A 21,253-nucleotide genomic window follows, 5' to 3' on the forward strand; every position below is an offset into this window, starting at 1 on the left:
GGGGTAAGTACAGGGCTGGGGGCAGGAGAGACAGCGCGGCCTCGGCTGCAACACGCAGTCTTCAACGGGTTGTCACCCAACTTTGCTGTCATTCCCTAAATTGGAATATTGAAGCCATGCCCCTAAATCTGCCATTTCTGGGTAAGATTTGATTGTTATTGATCTCAGAATTGGGACCATTGGTAAGCATGATGAAGTGATGCCCTCCTGTGTACGTATTGGTGGCATAACTAAACTGATTTGATGTTTAGGGTCCTGGGAAACAGGAATGAACCCCCCCCATGTAAGTTGTTATATTAGTTGTTGTAGTAAGTTGTATATTAGCCATGTTGGCAATAGAGTATCGCCCATGTTTATTGACCATATTGTAATGCTTAGGACCCCCACGCCCTTTTTTGTAGGTAGATCAACTTCTGTCTGGTGTTATCACGATCCAATAACAGATATATCAATGAGGCCAGTTTCCACTTGGGTAGGGGTTGTCCACCAAGGATTTTGCACTTTTTTGCCAACTGGACGTGATCATGAGAAGGTTTCCAACCTTTGGTATGTTCACACGGAGTAAAAGTCGGTGGAATTTTGTTCTGAGCCACGGACTCTGCTCGGAATTCCACCAACCTCAGTGTGGCAACTTGCACGTGCCTAGGCTCTCCACATCTCTCTGCCCAAACAATTGACATGGCGGGCTCTGCGTGGAATTCCACCACTTTTATTCAGTGTGAACATACCCTTATGGCCAGTTCACATGGAGTAAAAGACTGCCTCAGTTTTCTACAGGCTGTCTATGGGAGGGCTCGTACGCCACCGCTCTCCGTGCATCTCCGCTCAAAACGACCCTGAGGCAGGTGGGATTCCATTGCGTAATTCCGCTCTTTTACTCTGTGTGAACTGGCCCTTAGGATGTAATGATTCCATTCAGTAACAGCAATTAAAAAGTTTTAAAAGTAAAACCAGAACATATAGATCTCGAAATGGCTCTCTGTGGGGATGGTCATTTTTGGTCCATACAGTGACCCTTTGAAAAGGCCAAACAAAGCGTAAAGGGTTTCTCATTTTACATATAGTACTATATACATATATAATATTTTTTATTTATATATATATATATATATATATATATATATATATATACACACACATCCTCATGGTAACACCCTTTATATTTATTGATCTCTTTGAGAACTTTGAGCAATTTGTGGGATTGTTTTAGAGCCCCTTCTGTGTATTTACCCCATTGTCCGGCTTGATGAGCTTTGCTGCGAGGGGCCAGCGCCACATGACGTGTCTTTGGCAATGCACAGAGAAAGGTGTGGTTTCTATTCACATCGGTTAAGTGAAATGCCTGCGTGTGAACGTCTCCTGCTCATTCACATCGCTGACTTCATTAGAAAACAGATACCTCACTGAGCTGGGCCATAAGCTGCTGATAATGCACCAGTGGGAGCCCTTGAAAACCCTTTATCATTCAAATGCTCCATGCTTTCTCAAGCACAGGGGATGGCTAGCTCTTGCCTATAGTAGTAAGGGAGATTATTAGCCCTGAAAAACACATTGCAAGCTGCTGGAAGACTCTTTGTTTCTGATAGGAACAGTGATCATTAAGACGCTGGATCTACTAGCTTGGTCTAGAAAGGCAATTAATTATATACTACCCCCCCCCCTCCCACACACACACACACACATTGGATACCAATATATAGGCAGCACCACCTGTCCATATGGGCATCATATCCAGTAAATATGGGAAAGGACATGTACACTGGTAAATGTAAAACTGGCCTCTTCTGGTTCTTGGTGACAGCACCGTCCACTCTTACAGGTTATCCAGAGGATGTCACCAAGCTCTTACAAAGCTTTGTAGAAAAAATGACAAGTGCCTTTACACTCACCAATATTGGTTGGCCTACAAACACAACACCGATGTCAGGCTTAAAGGGCTATATCCATCTGGGACACTTAGAGGGTTTATCCAGGGTCTAATCCTGGACAATCCCTTTAAAGCATTTCATGTGTGTCCTACCCATGTTCAGATCAAGGACTTCACAGACCCCCTCTGGCCTGTTCATGGATGCTGGAGGTGGTTGGGAAGCCAAAAACAGGCAAAGCTAACTAGCGGCGCTATCTGCATAGGGTCTACACTGTTTGCTCAATGCCTATTGAAGGCAAAAACATGGTCACTTTCTTTCTGAGACAACACGACTCTTGTCTCCACTTCAGGTGCGATTTGCAATTAAGCTCCATTCACTTCAATGGAACTGAGCAGAAAAACCCCGCCCAAGCTGGAGACGAGTGGGGCTGTCTCTGGAAGAAAGTGGCCATGTTTTTGCAACGCTGGATAACCCCTTTAAAGTCTATGAGCGATATGCAGACTACGTAACTCACTGCCACTTGATGTTTTTGGCTTCCTTCTCTGGTGGCAACAAACAGGTAAGAGGGCACCAGGGAGCCCTTGATCTGAAGAGGTAAGAGATGGGTATACCCTTTTAAATCGGTCAAATTGGTAAAGACTCTACCGGTACCGATACCCACAATGAGCTTGTTGAAGTTTAAACAGCAAAAATAGTTTGAAGGAGACTCCTGTAAAGAGACGATGGGATAATGGCACGATCCTGCTACCAGCTTGTGGAAGCAGAAGAATGGGGCTGAGCAATAAATAAGAATGGGTAAGGCTGGGTGCTTCACACTGCGTTTTTGCAGTCTGTTGAACGTATACATTTTATGAAAAGAAGGATGCAAAAGTTTTGTTTTTTTTTAAACGATCAAAACGGAAGCGTTTTTTTTTTGTTTTTTTTAGCCTACACAAAAATGTGGTTGACCCTGTTTATGTGTTAAATGGACTGCTAAAACGCAGTGTGAAACCCGCCTTATTTTTCAAGAAAATTTTGCTCATGTACCTAGAATGGTAAGTTTGCTTATGTATTCATTGGTACCTTCACCCCTCGTATATAAAGTGTGCAGGCTGTTCAGATTTAGAGTTGAGTGACTTTTAAACACGCTCTGATTCATCTGAACCTGGCATTGCAGCATTTGATTAGCAGTGGCTGCTAAAGGTGGGAGTCCTGGAAACCTTGGCTACAACCTATGTGCACAGCCCATGTGATTCACTGCATGTGCCTTGTATCTTTTTCCTCCCTCTCTACAGCCTTTCTACCCCTTCATGTATATTCTCCCTACTGTCCACATTCTGAGCAGCAAAGCTGTCCATAGGCTATATGAAATAAAGTATAAGTAAGAATATCTTTTTACTTTCCTTCCGCTTTAATAGAGAAATCTGGCAGTTTCTGATGTGCCGACTACATTAGGGTTTGACAGCTAGAAAGCTCCAGTCAGGCATGTTGGATTTGTTGTGGATTATGAATGCAGATTAGAACTGCACTGCAAGTCAATGGGGGTTTATAAAACTCCCTTAACAAGAGGCAGATAACGCCTGCACTGATTTATAGAGCATGCAGCTGATTTTCCTGATATGTTAAGGATTTGTTGCGGAATTTTCCTGAATATTTTACACTTTATACTTTACAATGTAGTTTCACAAGACAGAGTTTTTCTGTTTTCTTAATACCATATCCAAATTATTTTTGCAGCTTTTTTTCCCCAATATGAAATTGTTTGTAACTTTTCTTATACTAGTGTTTTTTTTGTTTTCAATTTTGTAGATAAAAGAAAACAAATTCAAGAATTATTATAAATATTCCAATTGTGTAAATTTAATCAACTTTTAAGCTGGAGTTTCCTTTCCCTTTTGGTCATTTTCGAGAATGTGTATACTTTTCTGGTCGTCAGGGTGACAATAACAAATATGTGGACGCGATTGTGGTGACTTTTCTTGTTTTTACAATTTCTACAACCGTTTTATGCACGGCTGGGGCTGAAGCACAGGAGGCAGGCCGGCCCACCCCCTGTGGAAGGAAACCCCCGCCCCTGACACGGCTCCATTGATTCTTATGAAGCCCCGTCATAGAGGGGAGGGAATTCCTTCCCACTGGGGGCAGGCCAGCCCGCCTCCTGTGCTTCAGCCCCGGTCCAGGACCCATGGATAGAACGGCGCCGTACACGGGAACCAGGCTGCGGTTTAGAAACCAGACTGTGGCACCGGCTTCTCCGTGACGGCGCCGATCTATCCCTCCGTCAGATTAAAGAGGATGTACTTGATGATACATCCACTTTAAAGGGGTACTCTCATCTTAACTAATATAGTTATACGTGTAGGACTCCAGTAAAATATTTTTGCAAATACATTCATTTAGCAATTTTGTCTCTTTCTCTCCCATTGGACAGACCCAAGTATGCTGGAGCTTTGCTCATCTCTAGTAATAAACATTATCCCATGTGTATTTCTGTATGAATTTGATTGCTTTTGTTACGTGTTCAAACTGGGATTGTTTTCCGTGGCTAACATGCAGAAATCTTTATTTTTATTTATTGATATAATACGGCCAATAATTGTTCATAGACCTAAAAAAATGTAGGCTTCTTTCTTTTGTTCATCATGGTTTTGTTTTTTGTTTCTAGGAATGCGGTTTTGGATATGGGGAGGACGCGCAGTGTTTACCCTGTAGACCTAATAGGTTTAAGGAAGACTGGGGTTTCCAGAAATGCAAAACTTGCCTAGACTGTGCATCTGTCAACCGCTACCAGAAAGCAAACTGCACAGCGACCGTCAATGCCGTATGTGGAGAGTGCTTACCGGGGTATGAATTATATATATATTTTTAATTTTCTTTTTATTAAAAACTGTTGCATATAAATGGGTATAACAAAATTAAGTATATGGCAAACATCCATGAATTGCTTTGTAAAAACATGGAAACATTCTACCAGTACAGAAGGCCCTGTTACAGCACAGTCTTATTAAATTACATAAATAACAGCAATTAAACAGTTAACCATAACAGGAAAAAACGTTTGTACATATAGTTACAAATGGTGCTACAACTCTAGTCAGCAGGTCGTCAGTTATCCATTTTAAGACTATTGTTTTGCGGGCTAAAATAGTGTTTCCCTTAAAGTGGAAGTCCGAGCGCAGATTTCTTTTTTCTTTCTTTTTTTTTTTTTTCAAAACACCCGTGGGGGAGGTGGGTGAACAAGAAATGCACTTAGCTCCCCGACTCCATCGCTGGGTTCCACTGTCCTTCACTCTGGTTCCCAGTCCCCGGCCAATTCCTGGTCTAAAGAGGGGACTTAGGACGTGACTTCCAAGCCCAATCAGCCAGTCAACAGCCGTATCGGTGTCCCGCCTCTCTTGCTGACTGGATGAGTAGGCCTGACACATCACATCCCAGGTCCCCAGACCTCGAAGTGGCCAGGAACAGGAGCGAGGACAGCGCACCCCAGCAATAGTCTTGGAGGGTAGTGCATGTTTTATTCACCCACCTCCTCCTCGGCAGTTTGAAAAAAATAAGTAAATTTTACTCGGACTTCTTCTTTAAAATTATGCCCGTATACAGCTGCCAGTGTTCCTCTGCCAGTAGGTCAAGCAGGCATAACGTCAAGGTCAGCAGGACTGGGATTCCTAGTTGAGTCTGTGAAATCCTTCCAGAAGGCGTGAATGGGCGGACACAACAATATTAAATGAGGAAAATCAGCTATAAATTTTATATAGTAAACATCTTGTGCTCATGTATGTATGTATTCTTTGGTGTATGTCAGGTGGACAAATCGCATGTTACAGGTGTAGCAAGGTTAAATTTGTTATTGGATATCGTTTGCTTTTGAACTGGTTAAAATAATTCAATATATAATATACTAAAAAGTGTACCTGTTATGTATGGTAGCCCTTTAAGAAATGCTGCCCTGTGTTTGTACTAGTAGTAGTAGTGTTAGTAGTAGTAGTAGTAGTAGCAGCATCACTATTTCTAGCTGTTATATGACTTTGTGTTATGCTCAGTTTTTGAGCCTTTAGATGAAGCTTTACATCTATGATGTCTCTTGTACGGTGAGCACACAGAAGATGAGATCCTGCTCCCCTATATCTGTATACATACCCTTAATGGGTAGCAGCATGGAGGACTGAGCAAGACTGAGCAGCCTATGCTGTGATTTCAGCATTCAGATCTAATGCTCACTTTAAGGGTGCTATTACACGGAACGATAATCGGCCAAATCGGCCCGATTCGGCTGATTAACGCTCCGTGTAATAAATACAATGATCAGCCGATGACAATGATCATCAGCTGATCGTTGATATAGGTTAGAACCTATAATTGTCGGGCGACGACCGCACACCGCTACGTGTAATAGCTGTGCGCGGCTGGCGACTGACGATATACTTTACCTATCCACGCTCCAGGGCTGCTCCTGCGGTCCGCTTCTCTCGGGTCCCGCTCGCTCTAGCTTCAGCTAAAGCTAGAGCACGCGGGACCCGTGGAGAAGCGGACCGCAGGAGCAGCCCTGGAGCGTGGATAGGTAATGTATATAGTTTAAGCAAGAGCTGCAAGGACATCGGTAACAATGTCCCTGCAGCCCTTGTTAAACGATTATCGAGCCATGTAATAGGCCCAGTGAACGAGCGCCAATCTAGCAGATCGGAGCTCGTTTACAGGTATTATCGAGCCCCCATCGGTGTAATACCACCCTAAGTTTCTACCTTTGTCTCACCCCATCTACTTCCCCTTCCCATAGACTTATATAGGCAGCTGTAACCTTATACCCCACTAAGCTTACCGACAGAAAAAAAGCCTTTGACGCGTCAAAAGTTTTTATCGGTCAGGGTTTGAATTTTCAGACACGGGCCGATCAATAGTATGAACGCTGTCATGTGGCCTTCTCCCTGCTCTGTGTCACAGAGAAAAGATGTGCCCCGAGAAAAGAAACACCCGAGAAAGGCGATTGAAATGAAGAGTGACGTACATTGTCTCTTAGCAGGTATATTACATAGCTTTTTGTGTTTTTTTTTTTTTTATTAACTTATGCATTTATGCAGTCTTAGTTGAAATGACAGTGACTATTTAAATAAACAATAAAACAGTTTAGCAACTTTTCCAATTATAATTAATATAAAAATATATATATTTTTTTATTTACATTTATTATGGGCCGCCATCTTGCCTTAGCAGCATTTAGAAATATGTTTTACAAAAAAAAAACATGGACATAGACTACAAGAGACAGGACCTTTCCCATACAGATAAATGAGGTTTATGGGCCTGCTTAGTGACCTTTTATAGATCTCATCCTACAGGCAGGGAACACTGATTGAGAACATCTGCTATAGTGTGCACCTCTGTTATCTATTTACTAGTGTCACTCCTGTCTGTGATGATAAGAAGGACACTGCTGGGAAATTATGTGTATGGAACAGGAAGTCTCAGCTTAGTTTTGGGCCTAGTGGTCAGAATGGGAACTGCAAGATTTTAGAATTGTTTTAAAATATAAATAGTTGAATTGAAAATTTAAGTAAAAACATAAAAATAAAAAAGTTTAACATAAAACTTGAATTAAACAGGAAATATAAAAAAAAACGTAGAATATAATAAAAACTGCTCTAGTTAAGAGAATAGAGGTTTGGGTATTTTAAACTGTAAACTGGCTTTAATGTGGAGTAAGACAGACAATTCCTCTAAAACCACAGATAACACTTTGTCGTATCTGGATGAGCTGTGCCAACACTCTCCTCTAGTACTTGTGTCTGGCACCTTTAAGGGAACGTTCTCTTGGATACCAAGTCTTTCTCATGTGTCCTCCTTTCTTCTGTGGAGTGGGCATTCTACGATATTCCTTTGCTGGATATAGCACGTTATTTTGACAAGCCCAGATCAATTAAATACAGCTTAGACCGACTCAATTGCTGCTCATTAGCCCCTCTGCATTTCAATGGCCCATTGCAGAGGTCTGTCCATATTAAATGAATTCCCCACATGGTACGAAACCGCTAAGCATCAACCCTCTTAACCGTGAAGAGGGTCGAAATATTTTTCTAATGAATTAAAAAAAGGAGAACTCTCAATTAAAGCGAGGAACTTGTCCTGAATCCTTAATTCCATCTTCCTTTGTGTTGAAGTAAATGTATTTAGGCCTCTCTCCTGCTGCAGAGCCAGCACTGCCATGGGGTATCATTAAGTAGGGGCGGACAGGAGGAGTTCTCAGCCCATATTACACTTCTCATCGGACAGCGAGGATGGGAGTTACGTAGAATTAGATGCAACTCTACCAGGATGAACGACCATGAAATCAGTTTTTATTAGCACTTTAAGGACCTTTCCCTACTCTAAAGCATTGTGTGATCTTTAAACATACAGAAGACTACATAGATTGTTTTTATATATATATATATATATATATATATATATATATATATATATATATATATACATATAATATATATATATATATATTTATATATATATTTTCGACAAGGGTTATAATATTTGATTTGGCACTTGACCTGTCACCTCTATCCTCTTCTCATCATCAGTGACCTATTCTAATATGGCTTTTACCCTAGTCTTAGTGATAAGGTTTTTACCCTAGTACCAAGTTTTAGTAATACTATGAAATCCCACTAGCGCATAAAAACCCCTAAAGTTGGCAATAGCTGGGGGGGGCTAGATCGAGGTCGCATATGTGGCCCCCAAGCCACTCATTGGAGAACATTCGCTTCATGGCCAACCTACACAGCCTATCATCAATGCTGCTGAACAATTCACCTACCCGTTTTTATACCTGACCTCTGCCTCCCATCTTTGTCTTTCTAGTAACTCTATCTGGAAACCAATTCTGAATTCTTCTAGCAAAATAAAAGCTCTCCTTACTCCTGGTTCCAGCATTTTTTCCAGATCCTAATCCAAGAAGATCCTTCACTTTCCATAGATCTTTCACTTCACTTCCTCTTTATCTTATTCTTAAAGTGTCACTGTTGGGGTTTTTTCTCGTTTTTTGGCTGAAATCAATAGTGCAGGCGATTTTAAGAAACGTTGTAATTGGGTTTATTAGGCAAATATGCCATTATCCGCATTCAAAAAGACTTTCCCCAGCCACCCCTCCTCCTCCTCTCCCTCATTCACTGCTCATTATCAGGAAATCATGACTCTTTTACATCAGGCATCGGGGAGGCAGATTAGCCGGCAGCAGAGAGTAGAGAGCAGAGAACAAAGGATTACACAGCAGGACCTGTGTGAAAGACGGTATTCAGAGGTCAGAGAGGTCAGTGCTGACTTCAGAGGAGATAGCCAGTGATGTAGCTATAAAATTAACTCTTTGTTGTCCTGTTTTGGTGCCTCATCTCCCTCCACACCTCCCCTCTCCATAGAAAACCATGAAGACGGGGGAGAGCTTCAAACTGCTTTTTCATGATAAAAATGCATTTTTCTGCTAATAAACCCAATTACAAAGTTTCTTAAAATCGCCTGTACTATTGATTTCTGCAAAAAAAAAATTAAAAATAAACAACAGTGACACTTTAAACTCCTCTCCTTTGCCTCTACCTTTCTTTGGAATTCAGTCCTATGCCTTATCTGACAAGCCTTAGATTTCATTGGAAACCTTGTAATTAGGGATGGTCCGAACCCGCCGAGGTTCGGGTTCGGTTGAACCCGAACGCTCGGCATCGGATTACCGCTGTCTGCCCGCTCCGTGCAGCGGGCGGATACAGCAGGAGGACCGCCTGGAAAACTGGGATACAGCCTATGGCTATGGCTGTATCCCAGTTTTTCAGGCATTCCTCCCGCTGGATCCGCCCGCTGCACGGAGCGGGCAGACAGCGGTAATCATTGCTGATTGTTCGGGTTCGTACGAACTCTGTATGAACTCGGTTCGGACCATCCCTACTTGTAATGCTTAACTTCCCCTGCGGGGGTGCTATAGGGGAATTGATCACTTGGAGCCTCAACAGTGGAACACTCTGTGATAGGCTTATTGTTGTAGGTCCCTTTTTATCAATAAAAATGGACAACCTCTTTATTGCAACCCATATTACAAAGTATGCAAAAGAAGGGTCCGTGGAGTCTCAGTTACGAGTCTCAAAACACGGGAATAGCCAGATATCTCTCCAGGGGAAGGAAGCCTATTGCCAAGGAGGTGCCTCCCAGTGGGGAGATCACCAAACCACCCTGATACGTAGCCCCTTAAGTCCCACTCGGTTGCGAGTATTGGAACATAAGTAGGGAAATACCAGGGTGGCCCCTTTTACGTCAAAGTCTAACTCTGTGGCGAGTATTGCGACATGACAAGGGTTTACCAAGGCAGGCATCCATCCACAGACGATCGTTTCGGGGATTGTTGCCCCTCGTCAGTGTAGAGTAGGATTCTGACTAACAGGGGCAATGAAAAATAGACCAACAAAACACAGCAATCGCTGAGCTCAGGGAGACCAGTGCATTGCCCCCTTGTAAATTTAAATATGCAAATGAAGGGTCCGCGGAGTCTCTGTTATGAGTCTCAAAACATGGGAATAGCCAGATATCCCTCCAGGGGAGGGAAGCCTATTGCCAAGGGGAAGCCTCCCAGTGGGGAGATCACCAAACCACCCTGATACGTAGCCCCTTAAGTCCCACTCGGTTGCGAGTATTGGAACACAAATAGGGAAATACCAGGGTGGCCCCTTTTACGTCAAAGTCTAACTCTGTGGCGAATATTGCGACATGACAAGGGTTTACCAAGGCAGGCATCCATCCACATATTACAAAGTAAGAGCCTTTATATGTTACATTTTAGGAAGCCAGAGTACTAATTTGAAGAATTGCTGTACAGGCACATTCTTATATTTGCAGAAGAACATCACACGTATGGTCGCCGCTCTCCGCTAACATTCCTCCAGAACACTATGAAATCCCATTTACTTTTCAGCACGCTTGTAACTTATTCTAACTACACTGGATGGTTTTTCAGCTCTTTGTAGGCTTTTCTGGTTATGATTGTGTAAGTTTCTAAAGTATTTGTTCCACTCTGCTTGGTTAAGGCCACAGACTTCTCTGTTGTGATTCCAAAGTTGCAATGACCATGCCTGACTGAAGTAACTCAGACCAGCCATGTTGTCAGGAATGCAGCGATTGTTTTTACACGCTGCACAGTAATCTCACGCTACAGAACAGTCTTTTCTCTGCAGAGCGATAGCGCGATAACCGAAAACATCTTTAGATTCATGTTTTATTAAAGGGGGAAACGTTTGACGATGTAGCGAGGACTTTCTCTTCCTGCGATATAGCATTAAAGGGATACTACAAAAAAAAATTTCAAGTCAGCTGGTGTCAGAAAGTGTCAGAGATTTATAATTTACTTCTATTAAATGAGAAGTCCGGCGAAAATTTTTATTAAAGTATTGTATTGCCCTCCAAATGTACAAATCACCAATATACACTTATTACGGGAAATGCTTATAAAGTTTTTTTTCCCTGCTCTTACTAGTGCATCAAGGCTTTACTTCCTGGATAACATGGTGATGTAACTTCCTGGATAACATGGTGATGTCACTTCCTGGATAACATGGTGATGTCACGACCCGACTCCCAGAGCTGTGCGTGCTGTGGCTGCTGGAGAGGATGATGGCAGGGGGACACTGAGGGACACAGGGCACTGGAGGGACACTGAGCATCCCTCTGCCATCATCCTCTTCAGCAGCCTCAGCCAGCACAGCTCTGGGAGTCGGGTCGTGACATCACCATGTTATCCAGGAATTGACATCACCATGTTATCCAGGAAGTGAAGCCTTGATGCAGTAGTGCAGGGAAAAAAGCACTTTATAAGCATTTCCCGTAATAAGTGTATATTGGGATTTGTATAATATTTGGGGGGCAAAATAATACTTTTAAAAAAATTTCGCCGGACTTCACCTTTAAGAATCTCCAGTCTTCCAGTACTTATCAGCTACTGTATGTCATGGAGGAAGGGGTGTATTATTTCCAGTCTGACACAGTGCTCTTTGCTGCCACCTCTGTCTGTGACAGGAACTGTTGAGAACAGTAGCAAATTGTCTGTTCTGGATGGCAGGCATGTTAGAATAGGCAAGTGTGCAATTTGTAGAGGTCCAGCCTAAGGTCCCTTGGCTGCACCTGTGGGCGCACCTATCTGTACATGTGTGATAATAAGGATAAAGTCATTATACAGTCCTGTGATCTTGCTTTCTTGCTTTCTGTACATTTTGTTCCTGATTTACACTCTAGCTTGGATTTCACCTATCCCTACCCACTAGAGTTAGCTAGAAATCCCAGCAGGAAAAGGAAGTATATTACAGGATATACATAAGACAGGGAGTGGGGCAATGGATAGAACCAAGCAACAGCTTGAAAGATCACAAGAATGCAGGCTTGTTGGGAACGCTTCTGACATGCCTTAAAGGGGTTATGCAGTGCTACAAAAACATGGCACTTTTGCCCCTCTCTTGTCTCCAGGTCAGGTGTGGTTTGCAATTAAGCTCTATTTACTTCAATGGAACTGAGTTTGAAACCCCACCCAATCCGGAGACACGAGGGAGGGGGAAAAGTGGCCATGCTTTTGTAGCGCTGGATTACCCCTTTAACTTCTCCATGAGGGCCAATGACATATGGAGTTTGTCATAGGTAAGGCCAGTCCAGTAGACTGTACAATTTAGTTAAAAAAAAAAAAAAGATGTATAGATACCATTAGTCCATGGGGGACGGATGCCAACATCAATGGTTGACTTGGGCAGGTAGGCAACTTTTGGGCATCCATCACAGCCTACTTACCTTGTATGTGGGGATATTATACCAGTGTATATGTTCAGATGTAAAGGGGAAGGCTAAATGGACGTCATTTTACAATGTAATAAATGATAATTGTGCTGGGATTAAATGACATTAAAAGAAAACATTTGCAGAATATGGTGGGGTTAAATCTTAGAAATTCTAATCTGGGAAGAATTAATATTAATCCGGATGAACATTGTATGTTACAGGTTTTATAGGAAGACAAAGCTTGGTGGATTTCAAGACATGGAATGTGTTCCCTGTGGGGATCCCCCGCCAACGTACGAGCCTCAGTGTAAGTAGATGCACATTCTTCACTGCTCCTTCTTCTTTTGTTTGCTTAGTCTGTTTTGTGTTTTAATGTTTTTTTTTGTGTTTTATATTGTTTTGCTTTTCTTTCATTTTCATATGAGGTCTATGGCCTGTTTCACACTAGCATAGTACAGACACTTTTGTGACTGTATTGTCTATGCAAGTCCCAGCCTGACTGTTGGATTGATGACCTGAAGTGACAGCTGTAGTTTGAGTCATGAGACCTACAATCGAGCTGTAACCCACACCCATAATACAGAAATGCAGCTGTATTCTGCTGTCTTAAAGCAAATTTGTCACCCTGAATAACCACTATTAAACACCAGTAGTGTTAGAAAGCAATAAAGGTATACAGATGATACCTCTGAATGATAAGTACTTGTTTTTATCAAGTGTCAAGGAGGCGGGGCTAGCATCTGATGTGCCCTAGGGCCACAACGCTGCTGTGCTTTATGCTTGTTGATGTGTACTTGTATAGAATTTTTTTTGTGTGTGTAAAAGAAATATATATATACAAGTGTACCTTGGTTTATGTGTAACTTGTATTAAGAGCGTTTTGCAAGAAGAGCTCACAGCATTGCTTTGGTGTAAGAGCTCCCTGTACTGGGTGGCAGGAAGTGGAGGAGGGGCATGGTCTGCATAGCGGGGTCTACAGCCCTGTACTCTGACCCAGGAAGCCTCCCTCACCTTCCAAATCATAGCAGATCCACTTAAGGCTGGGGCTTCCATCAGGGGACAGGACTGTGGAGGTATTCTCTTCATAGCTGTAACCTCTCTCTCCCCGGACATTGTGTGCTGCAGTTATGTGCCCACATACGCCCTGCAGTCTGTCAATCCTTGTGTTTGTCATTCTCTCCTTTCCTGCTATAATGTGCCTGCACTTACACTCAGCTATGCACACTGCTGTATATAGAAGTTTTGGTCACTGTCCTCCTGCACAGCTCTGTGATTCTCACTCCCTGATTGGTCCATGCTGAACACACCCCTCTTCCCCATTGCCGTCATGTGACCACACAGACCTCTGACAGCAGCCCTGCTTTTCTATTCTAGCCTGTTGTACTATGCTACTGCATTATGGAGACCTGCATTTCCATGTCTACAAACTGCTGCTGTTTTTTCATTCTTATGTACTTTCTTTACATTATACTCCACATGCTGATTGCTATACTCTACAGTAACATATCACATATTCAGCTGTTTCTCATTGTTTTGTTTCATTTGTTTTACATGTTATTCAGAATAAAAAAATCATTATTTTGGGGGTGTGGAACCAATTGTCTGCATATCAGTGATTTCTTATGGGAAAACTTGTTTTGGTTTAAGAGTGGATTTGGATTACAAGCACGGTCCCAGAACGAATTTTGCTCGTAATCCAAGGCACCACTGTATATAATATATTTTTTTTTTCCTCTTTACAGTTTTAGCTCTTAGGTAACTCTATGCTTTTATCTCCCAAAGTTTGCAACAAAGTAAAGAGATTAGGAACATGTGACTTTGTGACCCTGTATATGGGATTGAGATTGTACATATGGGGAGGATTTGTGGCGTTTAATGTCAGATTTTTCTTTTGTAAATCATAAACAGTATCATTAGGTAATACAATGATCTAAGTTCTTCATATTACGTTACGATCTTATATTTCCTGCAGACATTTCACATTGATGACTTATGCATCTGATGAAGAGAAAACTTCTCTATTGTAAATTGATTGATTTTTATAGTCAGTTCAGTTTTGTGGTTTGTAACTTGCTTAATATCTGAGGTAAGATTTTCGCTTAATTTTTTAAAGGTACAGGCTGGATGGTCTGTGGCCGCTGTTGGCTTTTCTTGGTATTGGGTCTTGAGAGAATAAATTCAGCTGGGAAACAATTTTATAAATTTAAAGCAGTTATCTGGGATTAGAAAAAACACAGCTACTTTCCTGGAAAAAAACCTGTCTTCAGGTTGTGTGTGGTATTGCAATTCAGCTCCATTTACTTCAACAGGACAGAGAGGCAAAAACCATGCCCAAACTGAAGAGAACAAAGGTGCTGTTTCTGGAAGAAAGCGGCCATGTTTTTCTAAGCCTGGATAACCCTTTCAAATGGTTTTCTATCAATGGTCCAGGATAGTCCATTTATATCAGACATTGGGCACTCCTAAAGGGGTGCTCCGGCTAAAAAAAAAATATTCTTTTAAATAAAATGTTTTTAGAAAGTTATATAGATTTGTAAATTACTTCTATTTAATGATCCCAAGCATTTCAGTACTTATCACCTGCTGTATGTCTTGTAGGAAGAGCTATTTTTTTTGTTGCTGCCTTGGTCCGTAACAGGACCTGTCCAGAGCAGTAGCAAACCCTCCTAGAAAAATTTTACTGCTTTGGACAGTTCCTGTCACAGACAGAGGTGGCAGCAGAGAGCACTGTGTCAGACTGGCAAGAATACACCACTTCCTGCAAGTCATACAGCAGCTAATAAGTACTAGAAGACTGGAGATTTTTGCATAAAATTCTAAATGTATATAACTTTCTGACACCAGTTGATTTGATCCCCACCGATTAGATATCAGGCACACCATGGGTGCACCATGATATACATTGGAATACCTTCTGGCTGGTTTTCCGGTGTATACATGCAGTAAATGGCACTTTACTAAAGTAAACATAGCCTGATGGAGAACTAAATCATTGGCAATAACAGATACTTTATTTTATTGGCTTTCTGTAGGAAACGGTTGACATTTTTATTAGTTTTACTTGGCAGTCATTGTTCTTTTTCCAATTTTTAATATCGTATCTTAATCTCATGCTAACGCCTCCGACAGAACCGCTCTCCATAGTTATTAACACAGTTGCGTCATTTTCCATCTCTTACCGACCGCTCGCCTTTCACTTCTTCTTCATCTTCTTCGTCTTCTTCTTCATCTTCTTTTTCTTCTCCTCTTAATAGACTACTGTCAGAGTAACCCTGAAGCATATTAAAACGTCTTGTCCCGTTTTGTGTTGACTCTAGCCAGAGCCATTGTTGATCCAAGCTGCAACGAGTTTGATAAATTGACTCTCCCCTATAGTCGGCGGCTTAGATCTTAGTTGTGAAATATTTTTGTAAGAAAGCTCTGATCGGAGCATTGACTCAGCAGATGTGTGTGTGTGTATATATTGCAGGACGGCGCACACAGATTAGATTTCAACCTTAAACCTAAGTAGTCTATAAGGGAGAGGCAAATATTTGTAAGCTCTCTTCAAGTGCTTTGGTGGCAAATGAAAGTGTTAATGCCTGTGGGGCCCCCATAAATTAACAAAGTCTTTTGTAACACTGAGATACTTTGGCAAGTGTTTTGTTTGCCTGTGAACACTTGTAAGGGGCATGAACTTCCTGTGCTAAAGGCTTATAGAGTGTAGCGAGTTTATTAAGACTTTGATCAGAAATTCTAAGAACTAGTAGCAGTTGATTATTACCCAGCTGGCAATAAATCTCCCGTCTTCCTTTTATTCACTGCCTGGGTTTTCAGATATTTGAAAACAGAAACCGGTTTAAACATTTACCCTCCGCCGGAGGAGGGACGCTGCAGACCTCCTTGTAGAAACACTAAACTTTCCGGGGTCATTTTGGTTAAGCAAGTTGTTTAAAGAAAAAATGGAATTTCAAAAACTTTTATAGAACATTTCCAATTATGATTTCTCCTTCTTTTTTTAGGAACAGGTTCCCTATTCTACGCCCCATTTATTTGTGCCATTAACAGCGTACATATGCAGGGGTTCAGCCGTCTCCAAAGCACTAAATTTTCCCTCCTACAATTCCCTATGCAGACAAGTCCTCGTAACCCATGTTCTTAGTAGCTCACTTGTTTTACTGGCAAAAAAACCTTGAAATTTCCAGCTTCTTTTAAAAAAAAAACAAAAAAAACAACAACTACTTTTAAATTTTTGCCAGTAGACTGAAACCCAAAATAAAAAAAAACTTTTCAAAGACTTTCTTTGGACATTCACAGTGGAGTGCAGTGATAGGCCATGTTCACACGTCACAAGAGACCGGACGTTCCGTGACCTGGCCGGGCATTGCTAGGGATCCCGGCCAGAGCATATACTATGTGTATACGCTCCGGCCGGGATCCAATAGGCAGCCTGGTATCATATTTTTTCGTATTAACCACGGCCGTTGTTGCAATCGGCAACAACGGACGTAGTTTTACGAAAAAATACATAGCGGGAACATAGCCATAGGCTTCAAGGTCACTCGATGGAAAAATTAGACTTCCTTACATCCCCATAGTGGGAAAGATAGGAGGCATAACATTTGACGCGAATAAGAGAGGCAGATGAACTCTTCTTTTTTTATCTTGTATGTGGAAATCGTATGTTTTTCTTATAATACATGTTATGGAAGGAGACAGCAGGCAAGTGTAGTGTCTCAGTCTACAGAGCGAAGACCTAGAGAAAACAGAGACTGCTGAGGTTATAATGCCATAAATAAAATAAAAAAATTGGTTGGTTGGTGGTCTTGGTTGGTCTCTTCAGCCATCACATGTCTAAAGGTCCATCCATACACCTTATACTAAAGCTAGTGGATTCGTGCACTTCTAAAGGCCCTATTACATGAAGAGATTATTGTCCGTTACGGCCGATAATCGTCTTGTGTAATAGAAGACAATGATCAGCTGACATGCACACGTTAAAAAAATAAACGATCTAGATAGCAGCGAACCGCTGCCATCACTTCCTGGAATAGGAGCTGCGGCAGCAGACCGCCACTATTTTCTATAAGCTGCCCGGACAATCTAGCGATACCAGCTCCCTCTCCTCGCCCCATGTAAGTCGTTTGGCGGCCTTACTACTCTCTACGGACAGATGATGAAGAGCTGGTAATGCTAGATTTTCTCTGCCTTACCCTTTTGTTCTGAGAGCAATATGCTGCCACCAGAGCTGTCTGGTTGGGACTTACCCCACCACTCCCCATAGAGGACCTAAGAATGTTTGACAGATGGTTATTGACAGTGTATTCTTGATGGCCATCTTTACTGTAGACTTTGAAAGCCAGCTAGTCTGCTCTATGGGTTGCTTTGATAAAGATCACTTGTGCCCAATATTGGTGTGGGTGCCATGTCATCAATGTTTGAGAAGGGAGTACACCTTTTACCTGTAGTGTTTATTGAATTACACTTACATTGCTATGGTTTTAGTGTCTTCTAAACAAAGGTTTTTTAATCTCTGCATTTAGTAAAGGAGCTCTCCACTATATGTTTGCCCAGGGCGCCTTCTGCCTCACTTATCAGTAATGGTAGATAAGAGTTATTTATTTCGAGGGTTGAGAAATCCCCCCGATGACAAATTGCATTCCTCCTTTTAAATTCAGTAAAAAGAATATAGTATTTTAATCATATTTATGGGATGTAACAGACCAGTTCCTCATTCTCTGAGTAGAGATGATCGAATATCGGGAATTTTTAGGTTCTATCGAACTCGAACCTTCGTCATTTGATTCCCGATGCCTTTCCGTTCCGTGGGGAAGGTGGAGACAGCCCTATTACCTAGGCTGTGTCCCTGTTTTCCAGACAGTACTTGGGCTTTCTCCACCTTCTCCAAGGAACGGGAAGGCATCGGGAATCAAATGACGAAGGTTCGATAGAACCTAAAAATTCCTGATGTTCGATCATCTCTATCCCTGAGCTTTGCATACAGGGTAGATACCTCTAGGTGGCACAAGATGGCCTAATCCTTCTGGAGGCAAACTCATTTGCATACTTTTTACCATATACCAGCTGGGTATCTCTACTTAAAACTAGAATCTAGTACCTTGCTCAGTGCAAAATGCCCAGAACATTGTTAATCCATTGGCGCCTTCCTGCAACATTGACAACAAATTGGTAAACTATATTGCTACCCCTATATTCTTTCATAGTAAAATCAGCACCATCATGCCTATTCTGATCTTCCATCACCCATAGGGGTTACATGATGTATGTTGTGATGGTTGTGTATATAACACAGTCTTCGCTTTTCTATTACTACCGATGAGCTATTGTGTAGCAGAATCCGACACCACATTTTAGAAATTATTAATCATCCCGGACCCCCCCATTAGTTATTTAGTTAACATTCAAGTCCCTAAATCATTTGTGACAGCGAGGGCAGCTGAAAACACCATCCAGATGGGGGAACTGATGTGTGTTTAGCTTTCACATATCACAGCTTGATCAAAAGTTCTTGGTTAGAAGAATGTTAGACATTCAAGCCATCAATTTGCGAGGCTGCTGCCTTTCTTATCCCTCTATGGTGTGCATGGATGCAGTGTTTGTGCTGGGCACACAGTCTGCGTTACAGCTTATTCTTCTCGCCTGGCTTTGAAACTATAATATAACTGGTCAAAAGCTGCAACACTTTATAGAAACAAATACATGGAATATATACATTTGGCTTGTGTACTACATGTGCACCTGGTCTGATTGTGATACAGCCTGAGACTCCATGGTAGAGCCAGTGAGACCCTGGTTTATGGGGATTCAGCTCTCTGGTTCTTGTGCCAAGCTACCCCAATTCTCCCAGATTTATCGTCTTAAGATGCAATGAATAATGTTCAGTGAACTTAAGAAACATTCCAGGTTTGTCAACTTCTACGAACCTGAATCCTCTACATTTGATTCCCAGCGTCAGGGGAAGTTAGATGCCTCCATAGGGTTTCTGGAAAACATGGATACAGCCATAGGCCATGTTCTTACAACGTAAGTTCGGTACTAATCACGGCCGTTGTTACAACGGCCATGATTGGTACGGAACCTACATTGTGCCGCAGAAAACCCTGTCAGTGCACACTATGGAGCGAGCGGCTTCGGACGCACACTCCATAGTGTGCAGTGGGAAGTTCTGATGCGGGTGCGCACTGATGCGCCCACATCAGAACTCAGCGGCGCTAGAGATCATCCGGCCGTTACTGCAGTACCGGCCGGGATGATCTTTTCCGTGACCCGACCGGGTCACGGAATGGTCGGTCTCCTACTACGGGTGAACATAGCCATAGGCTGTATCCATGTATGTCTGGCAGTCCTAAGGCTGCATTCAACTTCTTCAGATGTAACTTCTGGGAATTAAATTTCAAGCGTTCAGGTTCGTATAAGTTTACGAATCCCGACAGTTTTTTAAGTCCGCTCAACACTAGTAATGAAGTCTAATGGGTTTTATCATGGTGTCTATCATTTTGGCCTGAAGAATAGAATTACATGATGCATTAAAAGGGTTTTCTTGGACTTTTATTGGTGGCATATACTTGGGAAGCAGCATCATTTTTAAAATAGGCCTAGCGGCATTAGTATCAGCCGTAGGTGGGATGTGCAGCCGCTTCTTTCTCTCAATGTCGTATTTTATAGTTCTCCCTTTTCTGAGCAGCTGGCACTCCCCTTCATAAGAGCCACATGACCCAAATTGGCAGAATATACCTGTGCTCACATGTCAGTGCCTTATGTCTTTCCCATTCTGTCTGCAGCAGCAGTGGTGAGTGCAATACCATATTCATACTTGTGTTGTTTGGGGGCAGCCTTCCCCGCTGGTGGTGCCGGCTGGGTTTTGGTGGGGCATTTTGGGTTTGGTCCTTTGACATTGGGGTTGCAGGGCCATTCCATGGCCTCTCTCCCCTGCATGTGCACGCTTTGCGGGGTTGGCGGTCGCTGACCGACACAGTGTGGAGTCAGCGTAGGGACCCGTGGGAGCCAGGGGACCTGCACGTGGTACACGGGGCATTATGGTTTGATCAAATTATATACCAACATCCTGGCCTTGTTTTTTAAAATAGGCCTAGCGGCATTAGTATCAGCCATAGGTGCGATGTGCAGCCGCTCCTTTCTCTCCATGTCGTATTATTAGTAAAGTGGCACCAGGTATCCTACTGATAAGCTGTTTGCCAGAGCCGCTACACCCACACAACACAACCGAAGACCGATAGCTCTGTACATTGTGTAGTGGCCATGCTGGGTTACTGCGGCTTAGTTCCCATTAAGGAGAATTAGGGTTGAGCTGCCCAGCATGACCACTACAAGATGTATGGAGCTGTCTGCTTCTGGCTACAGTCATCGTGCCACATCCCATTGATCGGATATCGATGGCTTATCCTCAGAATAGGCCAATGGGGAAAAAAAAACAGAACCATTTTATTCATTCCATCAAAAGAGAATCTGAACTGATGTTAATAGAGCCCAAACCTGGTAAAGCAGCTCCTACTGTGAAGTGATTTCACCGCTAGCCTTTAAATCTAGATAAAATAAATACATTACGGAACGTCCTAGAATTTCACATACTAACCGCATAGTTATTTCTGCTTTGGGATTGAATTGTT

At 42.4% G+C, this 21,253-nt stretch overlaps 1 protein-coding gene across 2 annotated transcripts in view; it reads left to right on the top strand.

Annotated features, from left to right (window-relative positions):
* The window catches only part of TNFRSF19 (TNF receptor superfamily member 19), a 67,525-nt gene that overhangs the window by 33,998 nt on the left and 12,274 nt on the right, over window positions 1-21,253 (top strand). For both annotated transcript variants that reach the window (XM_069972057.1, XM_069972055.1), the window contains exons 4-5: window positions 4,513-4,691; window positions 12,848-12,933. In XM_069972057.1, the coding sequence (XP_069828158.1) occupies window positions 4,513-4,691; window positions 12,848-12,933 (265 nt within the window). The remainder of the gene's footprint in view (window positions 1-4,512; window positions 4,692-12,847; window positions 12,934-21,253) is intronic.

Source organism: Dendropsophus ebraccatus, chromosome 5 (assembly GCF_027789765.1).
Source record: "Dendropsophus ebraccatus isolate aDenEbr1 chromosome 5, aDenEbr1.pat, whole genome shotgun sequence".
Classification (NCBI taxonomy): Eukaryota; Metazoa; Chordata; class Amphibia; order Anura; family Hylidae; genus Dendropsophus; species Dendropsophus ebraccatus.